Below are 22,790 nucleotides of genomic sequence, written 5' to 3'. Positions count from 1 at the left end.
TCATTAATTTGGAGTTGGCAGTAAGGTCTCAACCCCTTGACCCTGCCTTGTACTGTGAAATGGAATGCATGGGTATCACCCATTGTCTAGGTGCTCTCCAATCTTTAGACTTCGTGCTACATAGCTTATTTTGCTTCAAATTATACATTTCAACATTGTGAGTTCTATAATTGATTGTTATATTCATTTTGTTATGGCATCTGACAAATCATTGAATTATGAATCTGAAGACATTTGAATATTTTCCTTATTGGCAATATGTCTAGTGTTCTTTTTATAATTTCAATATATAAAAAATAATAAGTTATAGAATAGTTATATTCAGTATTACTTTTAATTTATATACAAACTTGTATGAGTAGCTAGGGATAAAAAATTACCAGCACACCCAAAACTTGAACCTGTATGTGCCCATTACCAGGAACTTAGCTTCTTTCTACAAAGGTTTGCAAGTAACACTCTTCATGACTAGCGTGCAGTATCCACTTCCTGAGGTTGATGCCATTTTCTGCTATATTGACATTCATAAAATCAGAAAAACAATTTATATTGCAACATAACAAAAACAAAAGTTAAAAATAATAAAAAATAGTGATTTGAACCATAGTTCACAAATTTGGACTTGTAGAGTACTCGGCAAGCCCAAAATGCAAAAACTCAGCAAAAACTCGACAAAAATTCAGCAACTTAGAAAGTACAAAAAAATGAAAGCTGTTAAAGAAACATATTGCTTACTGTTAAATTCAACTATAAAATGTAATAAATTAAAAATTGACATCTTGAAAGAGAAAATGCATGGTTTCATAGCAAAATCGATAAGTGAAAAACACATTTAACCAATGTTTTACATGCATTGACATTTCTACCCATGGATTTTTGTGCCTATAAAATTGCAAGAGTTAAACTTATGAAAACTCACCCAGCAAAAAAAAAAAAGTACTTGGCAACCTGGAGAGTTTACAAACTATATTTGAACCTTAAAAGACCAAAATATACAACAAAATTAAAATAAAATGCATTTCTAACGCAATAGAATACCTTTAGCATGAAATAACTCAAGCAAAATGACATATTTTAATTCAGCATAGAAATTTATGCAAATTGAATTCAATGCATAAAAACATGTTAGCTATTTTGCTTGGTAAATATGTGTGAAAAACACATCAAAAATTGATCTAGCTGAGTTGTGAGTTTGATTCATGAGTTTCTTGTTTTAGATATTTTGCTTGCAAATATTCACTGAGTATTTTATGAGTTTGTTATATTTGTAAAATCCAACTACAATTATTAGGTTGGTATCATAGGTGGGTCCAAAGATGGCTGAAAATTACAACTGAAATTTGTATTTATATGTGTTTTCCTCTTTGAAGGTGCTTAATGTGCTGCTCAATCTATTTGCCACCATTAAGACTTTTAATGGAATACATTTGGTAATATAATAATGTAGTAATATTTTCTAAGTCTTTGGAGACATATTGAAATTGGTTTTTGGGATTTTTTTCTTTGCAAAATAGAGAATAAACAGAGAAAGGGTAAGTTGCTGATCACAAAAAAACAGATTTTTTAATCTCACTAGAGGGACACTACTTAATTTACACCAGTATTTATTCTGGCAAGACAAAATATTGTGAAGAGAGAGTTGTGTAGACCGCAACTAAAAGAATGACTATATTGATGAGTGAATAGAGGGTAGGTAGTTGAATATTGGTAAAAAGCAGCTATTTGTTTCTCATTTGAGAGAGACAATTCAATTTGTGCTTGTAATTGTTCTAGATGAAATGAAAAATTGTGAATGAAAGAGTTTGCAGGCTGCAACAAAAAGGAACATGCATTAGATTGGCGAAAGCTTAGTCACAGGGCTCGCCGAATTTTTGGCTTCAGGCGAAATTTGGCAAACCCATAAAAAATGAAAAAAATTTGCTCATGTTCGGCTTAAAATTTGTATGACAACAGTGTGTCATTTTTCAGAAAACATATTTGGGTTTCGGCTTCTGTTGGTTGCAGCCCGTTGTCCTTCCTCTGATATCATTCATCGTGGTTTTAAGCAAGTCTATACAGCGTCTGATGGAGAACAACAAAAACAGGTGTTTGTAGCAAGTATATATGGCATCGTGGCTGTAGCAAGTCTATATGGTGTCATGGCTGTTACCAGAAATTGTGCTAGATTTGTATCGATATCCTTTGTTAGATTTTATCACCTGCTGTATGTCCTGACAATCTCCCAGTGGCAGTGGGCATTTTCATTTTATTTTTAGGTTCCTGTATTGTAAAACTTTTTTTTTTTTTTTGCTCGGTAAACGGCCTAAGCCTTGATTGATTTTATTAATACAAAATAATTACAAAGAGTTCCCCCGTTTTGACAAGCACAGGTAGCAAAGAACAGGGAAAGAAAACCTTTTGTCTTGCCTGGGACCTTAGTCCTATATTATACATTAATAAAAGGGGCATACCCCAGTGTTAATTTAAAATGGATATGCCGATCAATACATAATTCATCCAAATAATCTCCAGATTGGATGGGGAGATCATTATTTGTCTAAATTCACCAACAACAACAAAAGTTAAAGGTTAATGAGAAAATTAAAACTGACTATAATGTGCTGCCAAGAGAATTATTATCAACAGATACATTCTATGTTAAAATAGTTTAATAAGCTTAATATTTTGATTCAGTTGTTGTTTTAATTGTTTTTTATTATTATTCTTTAATCTGTCTTAGCTTAATTATTTTGATATATACTTGAATGGATTTTACTGATGTTTAAGTTATAATGATGGGAGTTATTTGAAAATGTGCAGCATTATTCGTTCAAAGAGTGGCTTTCTGCATATTAAAGGAATAATATTAAATTTTTAAAGAGTTAGCAGGATCCTAGATGAATCGCAAACCGAAAACCCATAGATATTGTCAGAGACGTCACTTCGTATCTCTCATAAGGATTTCATCTATGATTATTGGGGTGAAATCCGAATTACTTCGTGCCTTAGTTAAGGGGTTATATCAATCATAAATTTTTAAATAGTTGACAACTGAACAACATATTACAAACAGGAAGCAGATTTAAAACTAAACACACTTTCCATTATATATATTAATAATATGTACAGTAAGCATAATCTTCCGTCTCATCAAAAAAGAAATTGACAAAAGGTAGTAAACAACAGATTTGCCCGATTTAGTTGTATGGACAAAGTATCTACAGAGGCACTCAAGCTTAAAACAGAGTGCTACTAGTCAAAATATGGCTCATGTTAATATGCCAAATTATCCATGTCGCGATTTGGTCGAATTTTTTGAATACCATTATAATTTCCGAAGCTTCATGCATAGAACTCGCCTTTGATCCTGGGGGAAACTCATAAGAAGACCTTCCCCTGCTGGTTTTGTCATAATTTGGAAGATAGAACTCCACATTTTCCATTTCATTGAAATCCACTTCCGGCTGTATATATGCGTCATATGCCTTCAGATAATCAATTAGCCAATCCCTTCCCGGGTCTTCAATGATGCCTCTCCATCTTAACAGAAATTTGATGCTCATCTCCATTCTCGGCCATTCCTTGTAGAACTGGATATTATCCCTAATGGTCATGCAGGGACGTTTCGGGCTCCTTGCCAGTTCCTAGCTATTGACTTCGAGTTCCATGTATGCCTCCGGAAGAGGGATGCGGAGCTGAGCGTCAATGTTGGCAACAGCTAGTTCCAAACCCACCAACCAGCAAGGGTCGAAAATGTTATGGGTAATCCTGATAATGTCCCATTTCTCAATCCCCGCTCCTTCCCCAAAAGCCCTACTGACAGCTATTCAACTCATGTCATCTATGGGCCTCAGAATCCTATTCCATCGTTCTTGCGTAACAAGCCCATAGAACGCCATGGTACGATTTTCATAAGCGTGAAACAGACTAATGTTGGAATCCATTTTTCAGCCTATACCCCTAACAGATTTGCAGCTGAAAACGAAAACTAAATATCGAAAAAGCCCCAAACTACCTGATAAATAGGATGATTCGAAAGATCTAGATGTCTAATAATGAAGAGGCATGCGCATGATTAAAAGGCTCCTTTCCAATACATCATAAGGTGATTACTAGGCAGAGTTGAGGGATTTCCTTACCATGATTGATTTGGTACGTGTGATATCCCACAATCGTATCAAAGAGTTTTATAAGGGAATGATAAATCCAACTTGATTTTAGGGATCTATTAATTATTGAAAGTTAATGAACTAATACCATTGGTACCAAGATTGGCTAGTGCGTCGGCCTCTTTATTTCCTTCTCTGTAAATATGAGCAAATCTAATGTCTTTGAATACTAAGAATGAATTCATAATTACTTCTAGTTTAGAGTTTAGTACCCAATTTGGAGTAGCTCCTTTCCTGAGAGCATTAATAACAATTTGGGAATCCCCTTCTATTATAATTTTTTTAATTTTTAATTTAATGCATAGATTAATACCTTCTTCTACAGCTTCTAATTCTGCTATATTATTAGTGGTCATATCTAGTGATTTTGATCTTTTAGCAATCCACTTACCTTCTTCATCTTTAATGATACATCCTATTCTTGCTTTCCTAGGATTTGCTCTTGATGCCTCGTCAAAATTTAACTTCTTCCATCCAGGAGGAGGAGGCTCCCATTTACATGTTAGTCTAGCTAGATCATTTTTCTTTTTATAAGTTAAGGGGGGATTAATTAATAGTGGCCAGAGTTTTTTCATTTCTGCATCCCAGTCAGAGAAGGATCCTTCTTCTCAGGGTCTCTTTCTGAGGTCACTATTCATCACTTTTGAGATTGCTACTTCTATTTTGGCTAATAAGGCTTTTACGGGTAGACATTGGTCTGAGAAGATTCGGCGATTGCGTTCTTTCCAGATTTCCCACATGAATATTGCCGGTGATATATTCCAAAGTTTGCCATATACTTTCTTAGTGTTTTCTTTCGGCCATCCCATTAAGTGATCTTCCCATTGACTTGCTAATGGGATGCCCAGTTGAGTTTCCTTATTAGCCATCTCCAACATTCTTGAGAGAATTTACATGAGTATAATAGATGTTCTACATTTCTTCTTCCTCTTTGCATAGGGAGCATCTAGATGGTCCTTCAAATCCCATTTTTCGGATCCTATCTTCTGTTAATATTTTCTTTTGCATAGCTGCTCAGAGAAACATTCCTGCTTTCGGAAGATTTGCTGGATCCCAACATAGATTCAGAGGAAGGGTGCTGATATCCCATTGTTGAGAATTTGTTATCATTTTGTATCCTTCTCTGACTTTGTAGGTTCCATCCTTTGCTGCAGCCCAGATAAGTTTGTCCTCTCTTTCTTTATATGCAATAGTCCGAGATTTTAATAACAATTCTAGTTTGCTTCTTTCTTCTGTGTCAATGTTATACTCAACGATAGATTTCCATCTCCATTCCTTTCCTTGCTCTGATTCATATTCCTCTAAATAATCTTTAACCTTGGTGCCCCATGTGGATTTTATTAGATTTATAGTTTCAGGAGAGAAATTTGAACTTGTCAATGACGGGTTGCCATTCCAAGAATCTTCCCAAAACAGTGCTTCCTCTCCATTTCCTAAGTCCCATGTTAGGTATTTAGAGATCAAATTGCGGTTAGTCAGTAGAAAGTTCCAACCAGCAGATCCTTTCGAGGGGGAAGTGATTCTAAATAGTGAGGTTTTATCTAAAGGATTCAGATATTTATTATATATGATTTTTGCCCATTTTCTGTCTCTTTCTTGATAGAGTCTCTAGACTTGTTTCACTCCTACAGTTTTATTTTGCCATTCGAGGTTCTTGATGCCTAATTCTCCATAGTTTTTGGGTTTACAAATCTTATTCCAGCTAATTAATGCCGCTTTTTTCTTGTCCTCCAATCCTTTCCAAAAAAAATCCCTCAATTTGCTTTCCAATTTAGAGTTGATATGTTTTGGAAGATAAGAACATGACATTTGGTATGAGGGGATAGTTGCCAATACTGCTTTAATTTTAGTTGCTCTGCCTGCCTTAGTTAACCATTTATCCTTCCAAGAGTCAGTGTGATTGTCAATTTTCCTGAGGATGTGTTCCCAACCCGAATTGGTTTGTTTGTTCTTATCGAGGTATATCCCCAAATATCTGAATGGGAATTTACCTTTATTGAATCCTAGTTTTTGACAAATTTGGCTTTCAACTTCAGTATCAGTATTCAGGAAGAAAATTTCAGATTTTTGGGCATTAATCATCTGTCCAGATGCATTTGAATAGGTATTTAGTATGTACTGTATATGATTTGCCTCTTCCATAGAACTTATTCCAGCTAGAATTGTGTCATCTGCCAATTGCTGATGGGTAGTGTTTTCCACTCCCTCAGTGACTTTAACCCCGGTGATCTTCATTTCTTGTTGCGCTGCTTTGATAGCCCTTCCAAAGGCTTCCGCCATGATAATAAATAAGAAAGGTGATAGGGGGTCTCCTTGTCTGATGCCCCTTGATATGTTAGAGAAACCTTCCGGGGTACCATTAAGAAGAATAGAAATTTTGGGGGTAGAAATGCATTGATATATAATGTTAATCCATCTTTTGGAGAAGCCAAATGCCTCTAAAGTTTTACATAGAAATCTCCAATCTACCTTGTCGTATGCTTTTTGAATATCAAGTTTGAGTAGTATACAAGCTTCTTTATTTTTTACTGCTGAATGGATAGTTTCTTGAATAATAGATATCCCATCTAGAATAGATCTGCTTGGGACAAAACCAGTTGTTCTTCTGAGATAAGTTTTGCCAAAAAACTTTTGATACGATTAGCTAGAATTTTTGAGAATACTTTATAGATAGTGTTGCATAATGCAATAGGTCTGAAATCTCCCGGGGCTATACTTTCTTGCTTTTTAGGAATAAGGGTTAAGAAGGTGTGATTGATTTCAGTTAAGATGGATCCACCTTTACGGGTTGCTTCTAGGGCTTTCCACAAATCCTCTCCTATAATGTCCCAACATTTTTGAAAGAAGAAGGCTTGGAAGCCAGCGGGTCCAGGTGATTTATCTGGATTCATACTAAAAAGTGCACTTTTCACCTCATTTATGGAGAAAGATTCATTTAGAAATTTGTTGTCCTCTTCTGAGATTAGCTTGGGGATATGCTTAATCATTTCCTCTTGAGCACATTTGTTAGATGAGTCAAAATTGTTAAGTGTCTTGTAGAAATGTTCGGAAAGGATTCCTGCAATTTCTATTGGGTTTTCGGTTTGCTCCCCTTCTAGGTTTCTAATTTTAGCTATATTGATATAATTTCTATTATTAATGGTGCTGTTGTGGAAAAATTTTGTATTATGGTCTCCTTCCAGGAGCCATTTTTCTCTGGATTTCTGCCTCCAGAATATTTCCTCTTTTGCTAGAATTTTGTCATGTTTGAGGGTGTATTCTTTTTCTAATTGATATGATTCGTTATTAATTCCTTTCGCAAAAATTTCCTTATTTAAGCTACTCATTTTTTCTTCAATGTCTAATTTTTCTTGGAATATATTTTTAAAATGTAGTTTGTTCCAACTTTTTATCTTTTGCTTTAAGTTTTTTAGTTTGGAGACCAGGCAAAACATTCTTGATCCTTCAAACTGATCCTCTTTCCACCAATCTCTAATCTGGTCCATGAAGCTTCTGTCCATAAACCACATCTTCTCGCACTTGAAAGGATTTCTGCTGGGTTTATTCTGTTCTTTGATTTCCAATTTCACTGGAAAGTGGTCGGATCCTGCCATAGGTAAAATTTCTGCTATAATCAAATTGTCCATGTTTAGCTCACCTTTTAGAAGGAATCTGTCTAATCTTTCCGCAATGTAACATTCTCCTTTTCTACGGTTATTCCAAGTATAAACTCCATTCATGGTTTTAATGTCCAAAAGGGAGTCCTTGTGAATCTAGTTTTTAAATCCTTCCACGGCTTTATTGGTGTGGTTAATTTCATCCAGATTTGCAACCACATTGAAGTCTCCACCAATAATGGCTGTTTCCTGTGTTATTGATTTAAGGAAATGGCTAATCTCATTCCAAACTGACAATTTATCTTCTGTGGAAGTCGGTCCATAAACATTGATAAGTATTAATTGTAGGTTTGTTTTTGTACTAGTGGCTCTCATTCCCATCCACTTTACTTGAAGGGTGATTAATTCCATGTTGGTAAATTGGGGATTCCAAATTATCCCTAATCCTCCTGAAGCTCCTTGGGACTGCTGAAAAACTGATGTCCATTTCCCCAATTTTTGATTCATTTTCAATCCTTCTTCTTTGTTAAGTTTTGTTTTTTGTAGTAATATGATATCTGAGTCAAATAGGGTGATGTTACGCTTTAACAAGTGTTTTTTGCTAGGGGCGTTGAGACCCCTGGCATTCCAAGTTGTTATCTTCATTGCTCCTTGGGAAGACACTTCCCCTTCCCATTGTTTAGTATATCTGCAATCTTTATCTGATCCTGTATTGTAAAACTTATTATAATGTACACATATTTAATTTATTTATCAACAGTAAAATATTTTAATGTATATTTTATTTATGTTTTTTCATTAGCTGAATGTTAATATTTTGTATGTTTATAAATTATTATTTATTTATTTATTATTGCATTACTTTATATATATATATATATATATATATATATATATATATATATATATATATATATATATATATATATCTGAAAATTATAAGGCAAATTTTATGTGGATTCTTTTTTATATTTTTGGACCTTGCTGAACTTCATCCAAATTTCATGGTTGTCGAAGTTGAACTTGAACTCAAACCTTTTGACTTAGGGTGAAAGGTTGATAGTTTATCTCCTAGCAATGCCTTTAGTGTGTTGATGGTAGGTTGTTCAATACGTAGATGTCTGTATGCTTGAGATGCAGATGTCTGAGTGTCGGATATGCTGGTGTTGGTATGTCCATCCCACTGATGTCAGGATGAATGGCACTGATAGAGATGTTGGTAATGCTCCACACAAGAACAATATTGCGTGAATTGCAATGGATATGTTTCTATTGTAGTGATGCCCTTGATATATATTGTTGCTGTTACATCTCTAATTTTTGATGATATTACTGCAGTACACCACCATGTGTTATCACTGCTGCTGCTATTGTCTCTCTGTTGTATGATGATCTCCAATGCCTTTGCTGATGTATCTCTGACATATGGTTATCTGAATCTCCAATGCTTTCGATGATGTATCTCTGATATGGTGTAATGCCCCATCCAGAGATCCTTGGAACAAGGATGAAATACAAGCTAAGATATATATTTTTTTAAACAAGTATGAGTGCACACAACAACGTCATACAGGGATCACAAAGATCGCAATGGAAGATTGAACCACCATCCCGACAACCAACGAATCTCCAAACGTCACTACTTGAACTGACACGACCAATAGAAGGACGAAAATCCACTATGACAGTAGTACCTAAAATCTTTGAACTGCAGAGACAAGGAAATACTAGCAAACCCAAAGGGTACTAGCAACACCAAAAATCGATCCCTGAAAACTAGAGGAGAGACCTCTTGTTTTTCGTGCGAGGACAACAAATTGACAGATTCTCGCGTGAGGATGTGCAACAAGCCACACAAGAAACTACCCTTCGCGCGAGGAAGTGCACCAAACGGCGTGAGAAAGTGCTTGGCCTAGCAGCCAAGGCACCCCAAAATTGGTGCTGGTTTTTGCATGAGAAAGTGCCAAGAGCCACGCGAGAAAACCCAACACACCACGCGAGATCTTGCATTCTCACACGAGAAAGCACAATTTCGTGCGAGATTCCAAAACAACAAGTCAAGAAACAAAAAGATAAAAAGCTAAGGAATGAATTTCCTCCACATTGGGGAGTACTAGATCCAGAAATCGAGGCATAAACACTTGAATCACATAACTGAAAGACGAATTCTGAATCTAAACTTCAAACAAAGTAGTGAAGGGAAATAACTGAAAGCAACATCACAATGAATAGAAACAACATTGCAATGAACTGAAACAATGAACTAAGTGCGCGATTCCTCCCAATCGTAATAGCATCATGAGACCTGGAAGGTCCTGGCCATCCTCCGTGTGTAACATCCCAAACAGCCAACTAGATAGTTGGAGTTGTCTTATAAGGACGTCACTACTAAAGCGTAATAACATCATAAGAACAAGAAATCTAACATGCTAAACCATAAGCATTAGATACTCTAACAAAGAAGATAACCTCATAACATCCTATGCTAAACATCATAATAAGGAAATGCGTCAATACTAACATCATCTAAACATGATATACAAGCATTCCAATGAAAACATAAACCACAAGGAAGCATACTCTGGAACTTGAAGTACCAAGTGAAAACATCCCGCAACAGTTGCATTAGGACAAAAGACCGTCTTTGTACATCGGTCCCCAGTAGTGGTATAGGTAGCTACACCTCCTAACCATGTGAAACCTGTAGGTCCACTCCTGCCGTGCTGATGGAGAAAATGGTCCAACCCGAAACACACACAAAGCAAACGTCCATGGCTAACACTCATGCCAGGCAGTATGATGACTGAAACCAAGAACAAAGACGATGCATAAACTATAGGTCCTGGTCAGATACTCAATAGGCTACTATATAGGGGTTGACATCACGGAGAGTTGCTTGGCATCGACAAGCCCAAGCTAGTATTGGCAGCTGCTCTCCCCAACGGAAGGCGCATAGTCCAGTTTTAATTATCTTAAATTTATTACCACCCAGTATTTTTATTTAGTTATCACTTAAAACTTCCTCTGCCAACCCTTTGGGCACAATGATCACCAGGCTGCGAGAGAGAAGCCCCATCCATATGCTACTCTACCCTACCCATGCTCATCCAACGACGAGTGCTTGACTAGTGCCCGTAGGCATGCATATTCCCAATCCAACCCCAATGATCATAACTTTCGGAAGTACCACAGAAGATTGGGCCTCGCAAGTCACCTGACAAATGTATGCGCATGTACTTGTGTGTGGTGCACCCCCATCACGAAGATCATAACACAAGGACTGGATGAGATCACAAGCAAAAACACTCAACCAAAATAGACTCGGGAGGATGGATGTGACACGCATCCCAATGCAATATAAATGTGCAACAATGGTCCGACTGACATTCAAATGGATGATCCAGGTCACAACCAACATCATGCCAAGAAAACCTGAGAAAATAGGGCAGCACACAAAACGAGATAAAAAACCCCCAAAACTGGAAAACTTTGAAATTAAAACCAATTTGGTCTTTTGGCACAAAAACGTCGAAAATCTAATAAAATTTGGGTTCGGACACCGTATGCAAAAACGACCAACATAACGATGCGAAACCCCAAGCCCTCATCCCAAAAACTGGGAAAAAGTTCATACTCGAGCAATCGGGAAGAACCAACAAACAGAAATGGAGGGGAACACTAGTTCTTAGCCTCCAGACAAACAACTACCAAAAATAGATCTAGAATCTAAGCTGAAACAAGAAAACGGGAGAGCTCTACCTGATAGCAAAAAGGGCTGAAATCGAAAACAACACAATAAAATAAATCACACGCTGAAACTGTCAGAAATCACGACAAAGCAAGGTCTACCTGAGTTGGATCCAACGAGATTGACCTCGCAAAGATCCCAAGCCCACAACTCTCACAACGAACAAAAATGTGATCCTCCAGAAGAGGATTCTCAAAAAAGCTCTCAATTTTGTGTTTTGCAAAAGTGAGAAGTGAGAAAACAATTACCTTTTTCAATACTTATTCACTTTTTGAGTGAATATTCGATTAGAGCAAATAGTCAGTTAGACTCGCTAGACTGCGAATCGACCCAAACGAAAACAAATTATCCTTCGTAATAGGAATTCACCCAAGGCAAAGCTGCTAGAAAATAAAAATCAATTAAATAAAGCCCGAAAACCTTGAAACCAAAGTCATAGAAGGCTTTAACAACTTCGCGACAATGTGCAACTCTAGATGCACAGACACGCTCACTAGTCTAATCACATAATGCAAATGAGTCCGGATTTAACAAATCCCCGGAAGGTTTAATTTATCAATTAATTAAGGATACGTCGACCATACAGGGACAACATTGGTAAATATGAATAGCTGAATCACTAACTCCACCTGCCATGCCAGGGATATAATTCTTGCACACTAAAACACATGATAAAGTGCAATTACATATAATAACATAGCCGAAGCAATAAATGCATTAAATAACTAATTTAACCATTTATTCAATTATATTGATATAATCCATTTACACTACTCACGTTCACATAAAGCATAATGAAACAAGAATGAAGTAAGTATCCATAGCATAAAATCTATCACATAACAGAATCAGAGATATGTCCAAATACCAGATAACCAGATATCATCATAGACCTACTGTCATCTCAAAATGGCATCAACATGCAAATGTGATAAAATGAACAGCATAGCAGTATAACATCCATGATACTGAAATCTAATTATAACATCCGACCCTCAGGTCATCCGAAAGCACATAATAATAAGAGTATCAAGTATCTCTCACATCAAAATAAACAAGGTACATACTGCAAACACGAGAGGCACTACATATAGTGATCCCCAATGCCTTTGCTGATGTATCTCTGACATAAGTGATGCTTAAATATATTGCAGAGGTTATAGATCACTGCCACTGCTTCAATGTTGCTGATAGATCACTGATAATATTGAATTGTTATCTTTTTTGGTGCAAAGAAATTACTATATTGCTTCTGTGGTGGCTGATTGTGTCTCTGTGAAACTGCAACAATATGATGTGAATTGTAGATGCAAGAATATTGAAAATGATCAGTGATCTTCAGATTGTGATGAATGAGGATTACTGGTAATTATATCAATCTGTCAATCCAATTCAGTCTTGAAGAGACTTTATCAAATTGGGATCAATAGTAGACTAGGGAGTCTATCTTACCTTCAAAACTGCAATCTCACAATGAATTCCAATGCAGAATTATTGAGACAAATAAATAAAGAAGTTGATTGATGATAAAAAAGCTCCATGAATGTTGAATATATATGGTGTTAACACATTTCACAAACAACCAAGTCGGCCAAGAAAGACATGGTGCCACAATCTGAATTTGTAATCCAGTATAGACCAATGAGGTGGCATCACAAGTGCGCCATAAAATGGGCCCCTTACAAACACTCAGTATCTCACAGGGGACCATATGAACTATAGGGCTTAATCTTTGAATTGGTCCTGCTTAAGAAAGAGGGGACATGACAAAAAGACACTTGTTTTGATTGTAATTTTAATTATTTCTGTCATTGGAATTTAGTGAAAACTATCTCAATTACGTTATTTTAATTTGTCTTATTGGATTTGTGTGTATATACTATATAGTATACATATTATATAAGAATATATATGCATTATATTAAAAAAAAAGAAAGTATTATATATATATGGGTTTGTGTGTACTTATTCCAAGTTTGGCCCGCAGATCCCTGGGGGTCTGCATGGAGTCGTGCTGGATTTGCGTCAGAATCCCCCGGGTCTGCATGGATTTGTGACTGATTTGTGATGGATTTGCATAGGGTCTGGATTTGAACTGCGGGTCCATCCAGATATGCGGATCTGGATGGACCCACAGGGTCAAAACCGGACCTTGTGTGAATCCGGTAACTAAGATAAAAATCATTCCACTGAACTTATTTGGAAAGAAGGTTGCCGTGAAAGTACAACTGGGTAATGCGAACCTTGCTTGTGTTTCAGTTGACTTTCGAATAACTTTATAAATCATTAGATTGTTGACATGCAGACTCAAACTTTAAATGGTTTCAAGCTGTCTGTATATACATATTTGAAATTGTAAAATTGACCTTATGCTTTATTGTCTTTGCATTTCTGCCTGTACATATTCTCTTTACAACGATTTTCATTGAAATGGTAGTTTTGACATCAATATGTTATATTTCTATTGAGCATTTCTGTTATTAGATGACCAAAAAGACTATCCAGATTAATTGAGCTGAATTTGTCTTGTTGATGTGGTCTAAGAAAAGGGTGAGAATTTTCCTAAACTCACTCAATAAGTACCTACCAATGAAATGGTTAATTTCCTTAATTTATCCTCTCTAATAAGTACTTGCATATCTACATAATTTTATTGGAATTGTCTTTCATTTTTTGGCAGATGTATGCTGCAGTTTGCCGGGTGGCGACTCTTCTGCAGACAAGATATGTTGCTCCTGGCTTCTGGATTACTGGAATGAAGGTCTTTGAAGAAGCTGATAAACTGGTTAATAAACCTGCTGAAAAGGATCACATCAAAACATGTATTAGTAGGGCACAAGAACATTTGCAGCAAACTAATGAAACAGAAGAAGCGCCAACATATCCACTACAGAATGCAGGTGCATTAATAACTTTTTAATTTTCTGCTGTTGGCTTTCACTTCAGAATTCAGATTTTAGTGTTTGATTTATGGATGTCAACAATGTGTGGATATGAACAATATATTGGCCAGTTATGATTCACAGAAGAGAGAATGAATGCAATATTATGTTGGTGTTCACTAACTGCCAAAGTAGTTTGATGGTATTACGTTTAGTAATCAAGCAAGGGGAGCAACAGATGAGTTCCAAGAATTGAAAAAATAGGCAACAAGCCAAACACTAGAAATACAGCAACAAATGATTTTATCTAGGGCGTGAGCAGAAATGGCTAGCCCCTAATTGGAATAGTCATTCCTGGAAAATAGTCAAGAATTTCTTTTTTCTTCTAGGGAATTGCTCAACACTTGCACCTGACTTCTTAACTCATGAGAAATCACTATCAAGTTAAGAGTACTGTTCGCAGCTTAGAAATCAGGTCTGAGGAGATTCTATTTCTGTCAAAATTCACCTGATCTTGTGCTCAATGATTCTTATATAATATACATGATTAGTTCATTGTGAGGAATGTCACACTGTTGTATCATGGCTTACTGAACCAATTTTTTGTGTTGAAATATTTTGTTATTACTAGGTCATGAGATGTCTTTTTAATCAGTTACATAAGATCCTTAGGGCTAGAAAAACTGGACACAAGCCTTTGTAGACAAGTGGATGAAATTTCCTCTTCAAAAGAGGCATACTTTTTAGTAGAAATCCCAAAACAAACAAGTCTAAATCCCTCATTGGGCAGTGAGAGGTCAAGATCAGATTGTCAACATTAAATGGAGTTCGCAACCAAAATGTCTTCTTTAAAGGTAATTGTTATGTATATGCCCGTATATTACCCTTACAAATATCCTAATTATTTTCTGAAAGTAGATAAATGCATTAGTAGAACTGTAGAAGTTTCAAATTATATAAATATTTCAATTTTATTGTATTTTGACAACAAGCACACAGCTGCAGACTTGCTAACCAGACAAGAATGGCTGTGCTAACCAGACAAGAATGGCTATTCTGTACATTAAAACAGAACAGAAACTCTGTACAGTGCATGCGTGGAGTGCCAGAGCAATAAAACTAAAAAGAAGACACATAATTAGTGTTATGGAAGAATCTTAATTGCACAAACAAATGATGTTTCAGTTAACATGTGGAAGACAACTCCGTTGAGAGAGTTCCATAAATAATTAATGGTGTTCACTTTGGTATTGGCAGATTCAAGGTTCCTTTTTGAGGGGCAGTTGACTGTTGGGACAGCGCCACCACCACCTAGATGGCTTGCTGCTCAATTAACAGCCCTTGCCATGGAAAATCAAGCAAGGAGTACAACAGCCGAGTCATCCGAAGCAAGTACCCAAGATGCTAATGCACCTCAGAGCGTTGAAGAGAGTTTAACTGATTTCATTTTTTTGCGAGCAGCAGATATGGAAAATAATCTGGAAAGAGCCATTGAAGCTGCTTTACAGGTAGTTATTTAGTAATTCTTCTCACTGACATGGTGTACCTGCATTGAAATTCTTATTGATAAATAATAGCCGTAGTTCAAAAATTTTAGCATGCCACTTCCTGCCCAAACTCTTTGTTGATAGTTTTTCTGGGAAGTATGAAAACATTCAGAGGATTACGTACATTTTTGTATTTCATCATGTAAATCAATTGATGAGCATTTCCGTTCATGTCCCTTTTTGCCGTCTTTTCCATGTCAGCCTTTTTGTCTTCAGTAAGTCTTGTGATACATTTCACCTTAAACTATCATGTCAATGAATAATTTGTTCTTTCTTTATAATTCTTAATTCTGCATTTAGGAGATATACAATTTTTCTTAATGCTAAAGTTCTAAACATCATAAACAACTTGAGAGTTACGTCAGATAAGCATCATGTTCACATCGAAAAGCTCATATGCATGCCTTTCCTCATTTCTAGCTCTCACTATTATAATTTTGAGCTTTTCTTTAGATTGGGTGTTTGCATTTTTGTTACTTTTTATCTAAGTTGCTGAATCAGGTGTGGATGCAAATGTGGGTGTGCGGATGCATGAAATGTTTTTTGGAGGTCTTGGATATATATTATATAGATGCAAAGAAAGGCAAGAGATATACAAAATTAATTCATTTGATAGTATGATACTTCATCATTGATTAAGATTATTAAATGCCAATTGACAGTTCACAAATATTCAAATTGAAATAACTAACGAGCCATATCATATATGTCCATATTCACAATTTCAATGCAAATCAGAAAATCATTACAATTAAAAAATAGATTCAATGTTTCAACAAAATGAGATGAAAAAGACATTGAATGGCCTCTCTACTAGGGCCGTTTTAAATAACAATTAAAAAAGGTAATTTGCATATGTTTTATTGTGTTTTAAAGTTCAAAGAAATGAGAGTTTTGACATTTTCTAGCAAACTGGGCCCAAATTGCTCAGGGATGCATCCAGTGCGCTTTACATGCGCCTAGGAAGGAACATCACAGCTTTGGATTCCTCGTGGTGCATCCAGAGCGTACTAGCACCCACATCTGCCTCCACAAGCACCCATATTTGGCTCAAGGCCTGCTAGGAGAGAATTGGTAACTAAGTATAATAGCCCGCCACTTTTTTGTTTTGTTTCAGTTTACGATTTTTACTAGCTCTTATCAACAATTTACTTAGTGCCTAGCTTTTAGCATAAAACCAGTCTGATTTCACCAAATAGATTGAAAAATGACAATATAGTTTTGGGTCCAAACGGTACATATAGCTGATTTATTCCTTTAGGAGAAAAGAGTGCACAATGTTAAAGGCCTGAGCAAGCGTGAATTCATTGGTTGCCAATCAATATTTGCCAATGCTCACACCGAAGTCCTCTAGTCATCTTCTGAACATAAACGATAATGCCAGTGGCTAATGTGTTGCTGGGTGTTTGTCAAAACTTCCCTCACTCACCACACTATTCCTGCTAACAATTTGTTTGGATATATGAGATATGTCAAGTTAGAAAGCTTTAGTACTATATGCCTAAATGAGTTGTGACCATGAACAATCCCTATAAGCCCATTAGTGTAGCTTAAATCCATTGATGAACCAGCCATCATGCTTCAATATTGTAGTCTGGAAACTCCTTGCGCTTCTCGCCAACATCCCTTACATTCGCCACATATACCAAAGCCATGTCTAGTGTTCACACTCGATACACACCAGTCGAGACTCGCTAGTGACATGCGATGCCACTCCAACTCCCTTGTTGTCATCTGGAGATAGTGTTCCACACTCCCAATGATGAAAGCAATCCGTGCATCAATGCTGCTAGTTCCTTCTGCCAACCATCAATAAGTTTGTGCGTTGCTACTCCTGTTCGATTCTATGTCTAATTTTTTTGTACTCCATCCAACTATCAAATTATCTCTAGTATTTCTCAATATCAAAGATAGTGAGACTATCTTTGGAGAGGTCCTACTCTCACAACAACCAAACTAGTAGATCTCTTTGCAACTTCTTAGTGGTCAGAGCTACTTTGAGAGCATCTTCCAGCTCTGAAAATAGCCTTTGTTGAATACATTCACCGTATTCTCTGCAAGTCTGCATTCGATGTCTCCATCTTCCCTCCTCCAATACACCGTCCTTATGTTTATTCCTTGGGGTTCATAACGTCCTTGACTTCTTGAATCCTCCTCAACTGCCATGTGATCCAAGTCTTCCCATTAGCTGAGGGCAACTGTAGAGCCTCAGTCGTTATGTCATAACCCCATAATGACATATGACTAATGTAAATATAAATATTAATTTAATACAAATATATGTATTCGTTATTAATATTATACCTCATTAATCATTTTTAAATATTGACCACTTGCATTTACACAATCTCAATACATAAAAATTAATCAATGTATCATATTGATTTATTACCTTTATGTAATGAAAGAATAATAATAAAGAACAAAAATAATAATACACATTACCTTGAAATAAATTTACATATTTTAATTTGAATAATATTCATTAATACCTCATCAAGGGTTAAGGAGACACGACTCAAGGAAGGGGCATATATGGAATGATATCGGTATTGAAGATGGGGATATAAAACATGTTAACTTGAACACGGAGGACACAACACGGAGGTCACATCATGGAAATAAAGAAGGGAAAAGGAGCCCACGTAAGCACCCAAATCTGCAGGAAGATCATCAGAGAAGACTAGGATCGGTCCTTATACAATCTAAAAAGAAGAAACATACATTGATCTCATAGTACACACAGACCAATCACATGCGATCAAAGGAAAAGGCATATTAATTACATCCAACCATTGCACATACTCGCCTACGAACGGACAAATTAGAGTCTAATTAATATCGATCAAGAGGGAAACACAAGACTATATAACATGGAGGACAGTTGGAGCACACAAGAAACCTAAGCCAAGTGTAAAAACGACCCACCAAGAAGATCGATTAGCCATTGTAAATCATACTACATGAAAGAACATATTCAATAAGGACATAAGTCATCTACACTAAAGGAAGTGCAAATAAAGTTAAAAGGGTAGACCCCAACAAATACAACGGGTCCCACATTCGACATTGGTGTATAATCAGATTCTACACCAGTAAGGTAATTGTAGGTAATATATACATTTCTTTTATTAAGTAAGGTAAATGAAACATATTTATAGAGATTTATTTATATTTTAGTATTACATAAATAATAGATGTGATAAATAATTATTATAATGAAAATGTATATTAAAATAAAGGTTAGATAGAAAGGTATAAACATTTATGATCCAAACTGTGTTTGGTGGAGGGCATTCATTTCGAATGTCATAATACAATCCAAACTGCGTTTGGTGGAGGGCATTCATTTCGAATGTCATAATACATTCCAAACTGCGTTTGGTGGAGGGCATTCATTTCGAATGTCATAATACTAGCCAAACTATGTTTGGTGGAGGGCATTCCTTACAAATGTCATAATATGATCCAAGTATAAACTTGATGGAGGGCATTCCTTGTGAATGTCACAGAATGATCCAAGTGTAAACTTGGTGGAGGGCATTCATTATGAATGTCATAACATGATCCAAGACAATCTTGGTGGAGAACGATCCAAGTACAACTTGGTGGAAGGCATCTTGCATGGATGTCATCATATGATCCAAGTTGTCTTGGTGGAGGGCATTCTAAGATGAATGTCGTATATGGTTCGAGCTATGCTGGTGAAGAACATTTATCGCATATGATACTTGAGTATTCTTAAGAATATGGAAACCTTAGCTAGACTTATTGTGATAAGGTCAATCTTTTACAATTATTATGTATTCTAATGTAACTCTAATGGTGGGGACATTACACATTGCCACGACTATGAACTTGCATTCAATGTCTCCAGCTTCCCCCCCTCCAAGACACCGTCCTTCTGTTTATTCCCTGGGGTTCATAACGTCCTTGAGTTCTCGAATCCTCCTCAATTGCCATGTGATCCAAGTGTTCCCATCAGCCGAGGGCAACCATAGAGCTTCAGTCGTTGCCATGACTATGAACCTCTAGGTTGCCTTCCGACCAAGGTCCTAGTCTCTTCTCTTTTATATATGTATAAACATACCTTTGTCATATTCAGTTGCACAATAATTAATATGCCTATTTATTGTTTCTTATTTTATTAAATGCTAAAAGAGATGAAGAAAAAGCATTTAATAAATCAAACTTCTAGATTGTTTCACACAACAAGGGGGGACATTACAGTCCTCCCTTTCCCAATTGCTTGCCCTCAAGCAATAGCAATTTTGGGTGCTTTGGAACTTGCTGATTTTCTGAGGTTGCATCTTCGACAGGTAAGTCCTTCCATTTTACCAGGTATTCCTTGATGATTTGTTTCCTAAGAGTTCTTTCCCTCGTTTCAAGCCCAACCTCAGGTATTAATATCAACTTCCCTTCCTCATCCAAGGGTGGTAGGATTGCTGAAGGAGTAATATGGTGCCCTAGTGCCTTCTTAAGCCTTGATACATGAAAAAGATTGTGCACCTTTTTGTTTCTGGGTAACTCCAACTTATAGGCTACCTCCCCAATCTGCTTAATCACCTGATAGGGCCCATAATATCTTCGATAGGTAAGTCCTTCCATTTTACAAGGTATTCCTGATGATTCGTTTCCAAAGAGTTCTTTCCCTTGTTTCAAGCACAACCTCAGGTATTAAAATCAACTTCCCTTCCTCAACCAAGGGTGGTAGGATTGCTGAAGGAGTAACACGATGCCCTAGTGCCTTCTTAAGCCTTGATACATGAAAATTTTTGTGCACTTTGCTGTTTGTGGGTAACTCCAACTCATTGGCTACCTCCCCAATCTGCTTAGTCGCACGATAGGGCCTGCAATACCTTGGCTTGAGTTTCTCAGCTCCACTTCTTTTTAAGGTAGATTGTTTATAGGGCTGCAATCTTAAATACACCAAGTCACCCCCCTCAAATTGTCTTTCCACCTGGTGCTGATCAGCATATTGCTCTGTTGGTTTTGAGCTTGTTCAATGTTTTCACATTATCCACATTCTGCTGTAGGAAATCTGCACCTTTGGGTATTGTCAAAACCAGATCTATAATACTTGGTGGTTCGTAGCCATAGAGTGCCATGTAAGGTGACATGGACATGTGATAGGTTGAGTTCTAACAATACTCACTCATGTGCAACCATTTTATCCCCACTTTCAGCTGTGTTGAAACAAAATTACTTAAGTAACTTTTCACCCACTTAAACAATTTAAGTTTGACCAACTGTTTGTGGATGATAACTAGTACTAGGGGTGAGTGTGGTTCCACATAACTGGAACAACTCTTGCCAAAACAAACTCATAAATTTACTATACTTGTCACTTACTATGTTCTTGGGCAGCCCATGAAGTCTGAAATTTCTTTGAAGAAAAGGTCTGCTACTTGTACTGCTGTGTATGTAGCTGATATGGCAAAAAAATGTGCAAATTTAGTCAATCTGTCAACCACAACATAAATGCACTTTTTACCTTGAAATGTTAGTAGATTGGTTATAAAATCCATTGAAATACTCTCCTACTTTTGGTTAGGAATGGGCAAGGGCTGTAATAAACCAACTAGGTATGTGTTTTCATGCTTGTTTTGTTGGCATGTTGGGCACTCTTGCACAAATCTCTGAATTTCAAGTTTTAATCCCTTCCAGCTGAACCTTTCTCTAATTTGCTTGTATGTTTTAAAGAACCCTGGATGACCAACCATAGGGGCATTATGAAAAGACTTCAAAATCTCCAATTTAAGCTTAGAACCAGGGCAATAAAAAAATCCTACCCTTAATAGAGTATCAGCTCATTTTGCACTTTATACTCAAGAATGTTTGAGGCCCACATTTTTACCATATTCAGCTGTGATATTTTGCTTCCAATCGGCTGTTATCTCTACTATGGAACATAAATGTGGTCTCTTTGATAGAACATCAGCCACAACATTTCTTTACCCCTTCACATAGACAATGTCAAAGTCATAGGCCTGCAATTTACTCACCCATTTTCGCTGTCTTTCAGTCAAGTCTTGCTGATTTAGGAAGTATTTGAGACTATTGTGATCTGTTTTAGCAGTGAATTTGCTCCCCACTAAATATTGTCTAAACTTGGCTGGAGCGTGCATTATTGCCAACATCTCTTTGTCATAGATTGAATAGGTCCTTTCAGCACCTCTTAACTTTCTAATTTCAAAGGCAATGGGAAGTTTATTTTGTTTTAGAACAACACATCCCTTCGCCTGATGCATCACATTCCAGCTCAAATGGTTTAGTAAAATTTGGAATTACTATCATTGGACATGAACTAACAAGTTCCTTAAACTGTTCAAAACATTTTTGTGCTTCATTTGACCATGCAAAGGCCCCCTTTTTTGTCAAATCAGTCAATGGAGCTGCCACCTGTGAAAAACCTTTGACAAATCTTCTATAAAACCACACGAACCAAAGAAGCTATTCAATTGTGATAAATTAGTAGGAGACCGATCTATGATTGCCTTGATTTTTCTGGGTCCACACTAACTCCTTTAGAGCTGATAATGTGACCAAGATGCAACAATTCTGTTAAACCAAACTCACATTTAGACTCTTTAGCAGACAATGATTCCTTCTTGAAAATACTAAGCACCTCTTCTAAATGTTTCAAGTGCTCATCCCATGTTTTGCTATATATTAAAATGTCATATAAAATATAAACACAAACTTATGGAGCTGCTTACTAAAAAACAGGTTCATACAAGATTGGAAGGTGGCTGGTGTGTTAGTCAGCCCAAAGGGCATGACTAGGAACTCATAGTGCCCATAATGACACCTAAATGCTATCTGCTCCACATCCTCTTCCCTTATTTTGATTTGGTGATGCTCGGATC

The 22,790-nt window shown here is 36.5% G+C and overlaps 1 protein-coding gene across 1 annotated transcript in view; it reads left to right on the top strand.

Annotated features, from left to right (window-relative positions):
- Nucleotides 1–22,790, top strand: part of AIP2 (RING/U-box superfamily protein) — a 40,042-nt gene that overhangs the window by 4,923 nt on the left and 12,329 nt on the right. Inside the window, exons 2-3 of the mRNA XM_089813655.1 lie at nucleotides 14,173–14,392; nucleotides 15,632–15,882. Coding sequence (XP_089669781.1) covers nucleotides 14,173–14,392; nucleotides 15,632–15,882 — 471 coding nt within the window. The remainder of the gene's footprint in view (nucleotides 1–14,172; nucleotides 14,393–15,631; nucleotides 15,883–22,790) is intronic.

The sequence above is a fragment of the Cupressus sempervirens genome, chromosome 2 (genome assembly GCF_028749045.1).
Source record: "Cupressus sempervirens isolate cs-2001-9-10 chromosome 2, ASM2874904v1, whole genome shotgun sequence".
Classification (NCBI taxonomy): Eukaryota; Viridiplantae; Streptophyta; class Pinopsida; order Cupressales; family Cupressaceae; genus Cupressus; species Cupressus sempervirens.
This window is presented reverse-complemented; position numbering and strand designations above follow the sequence as displayed.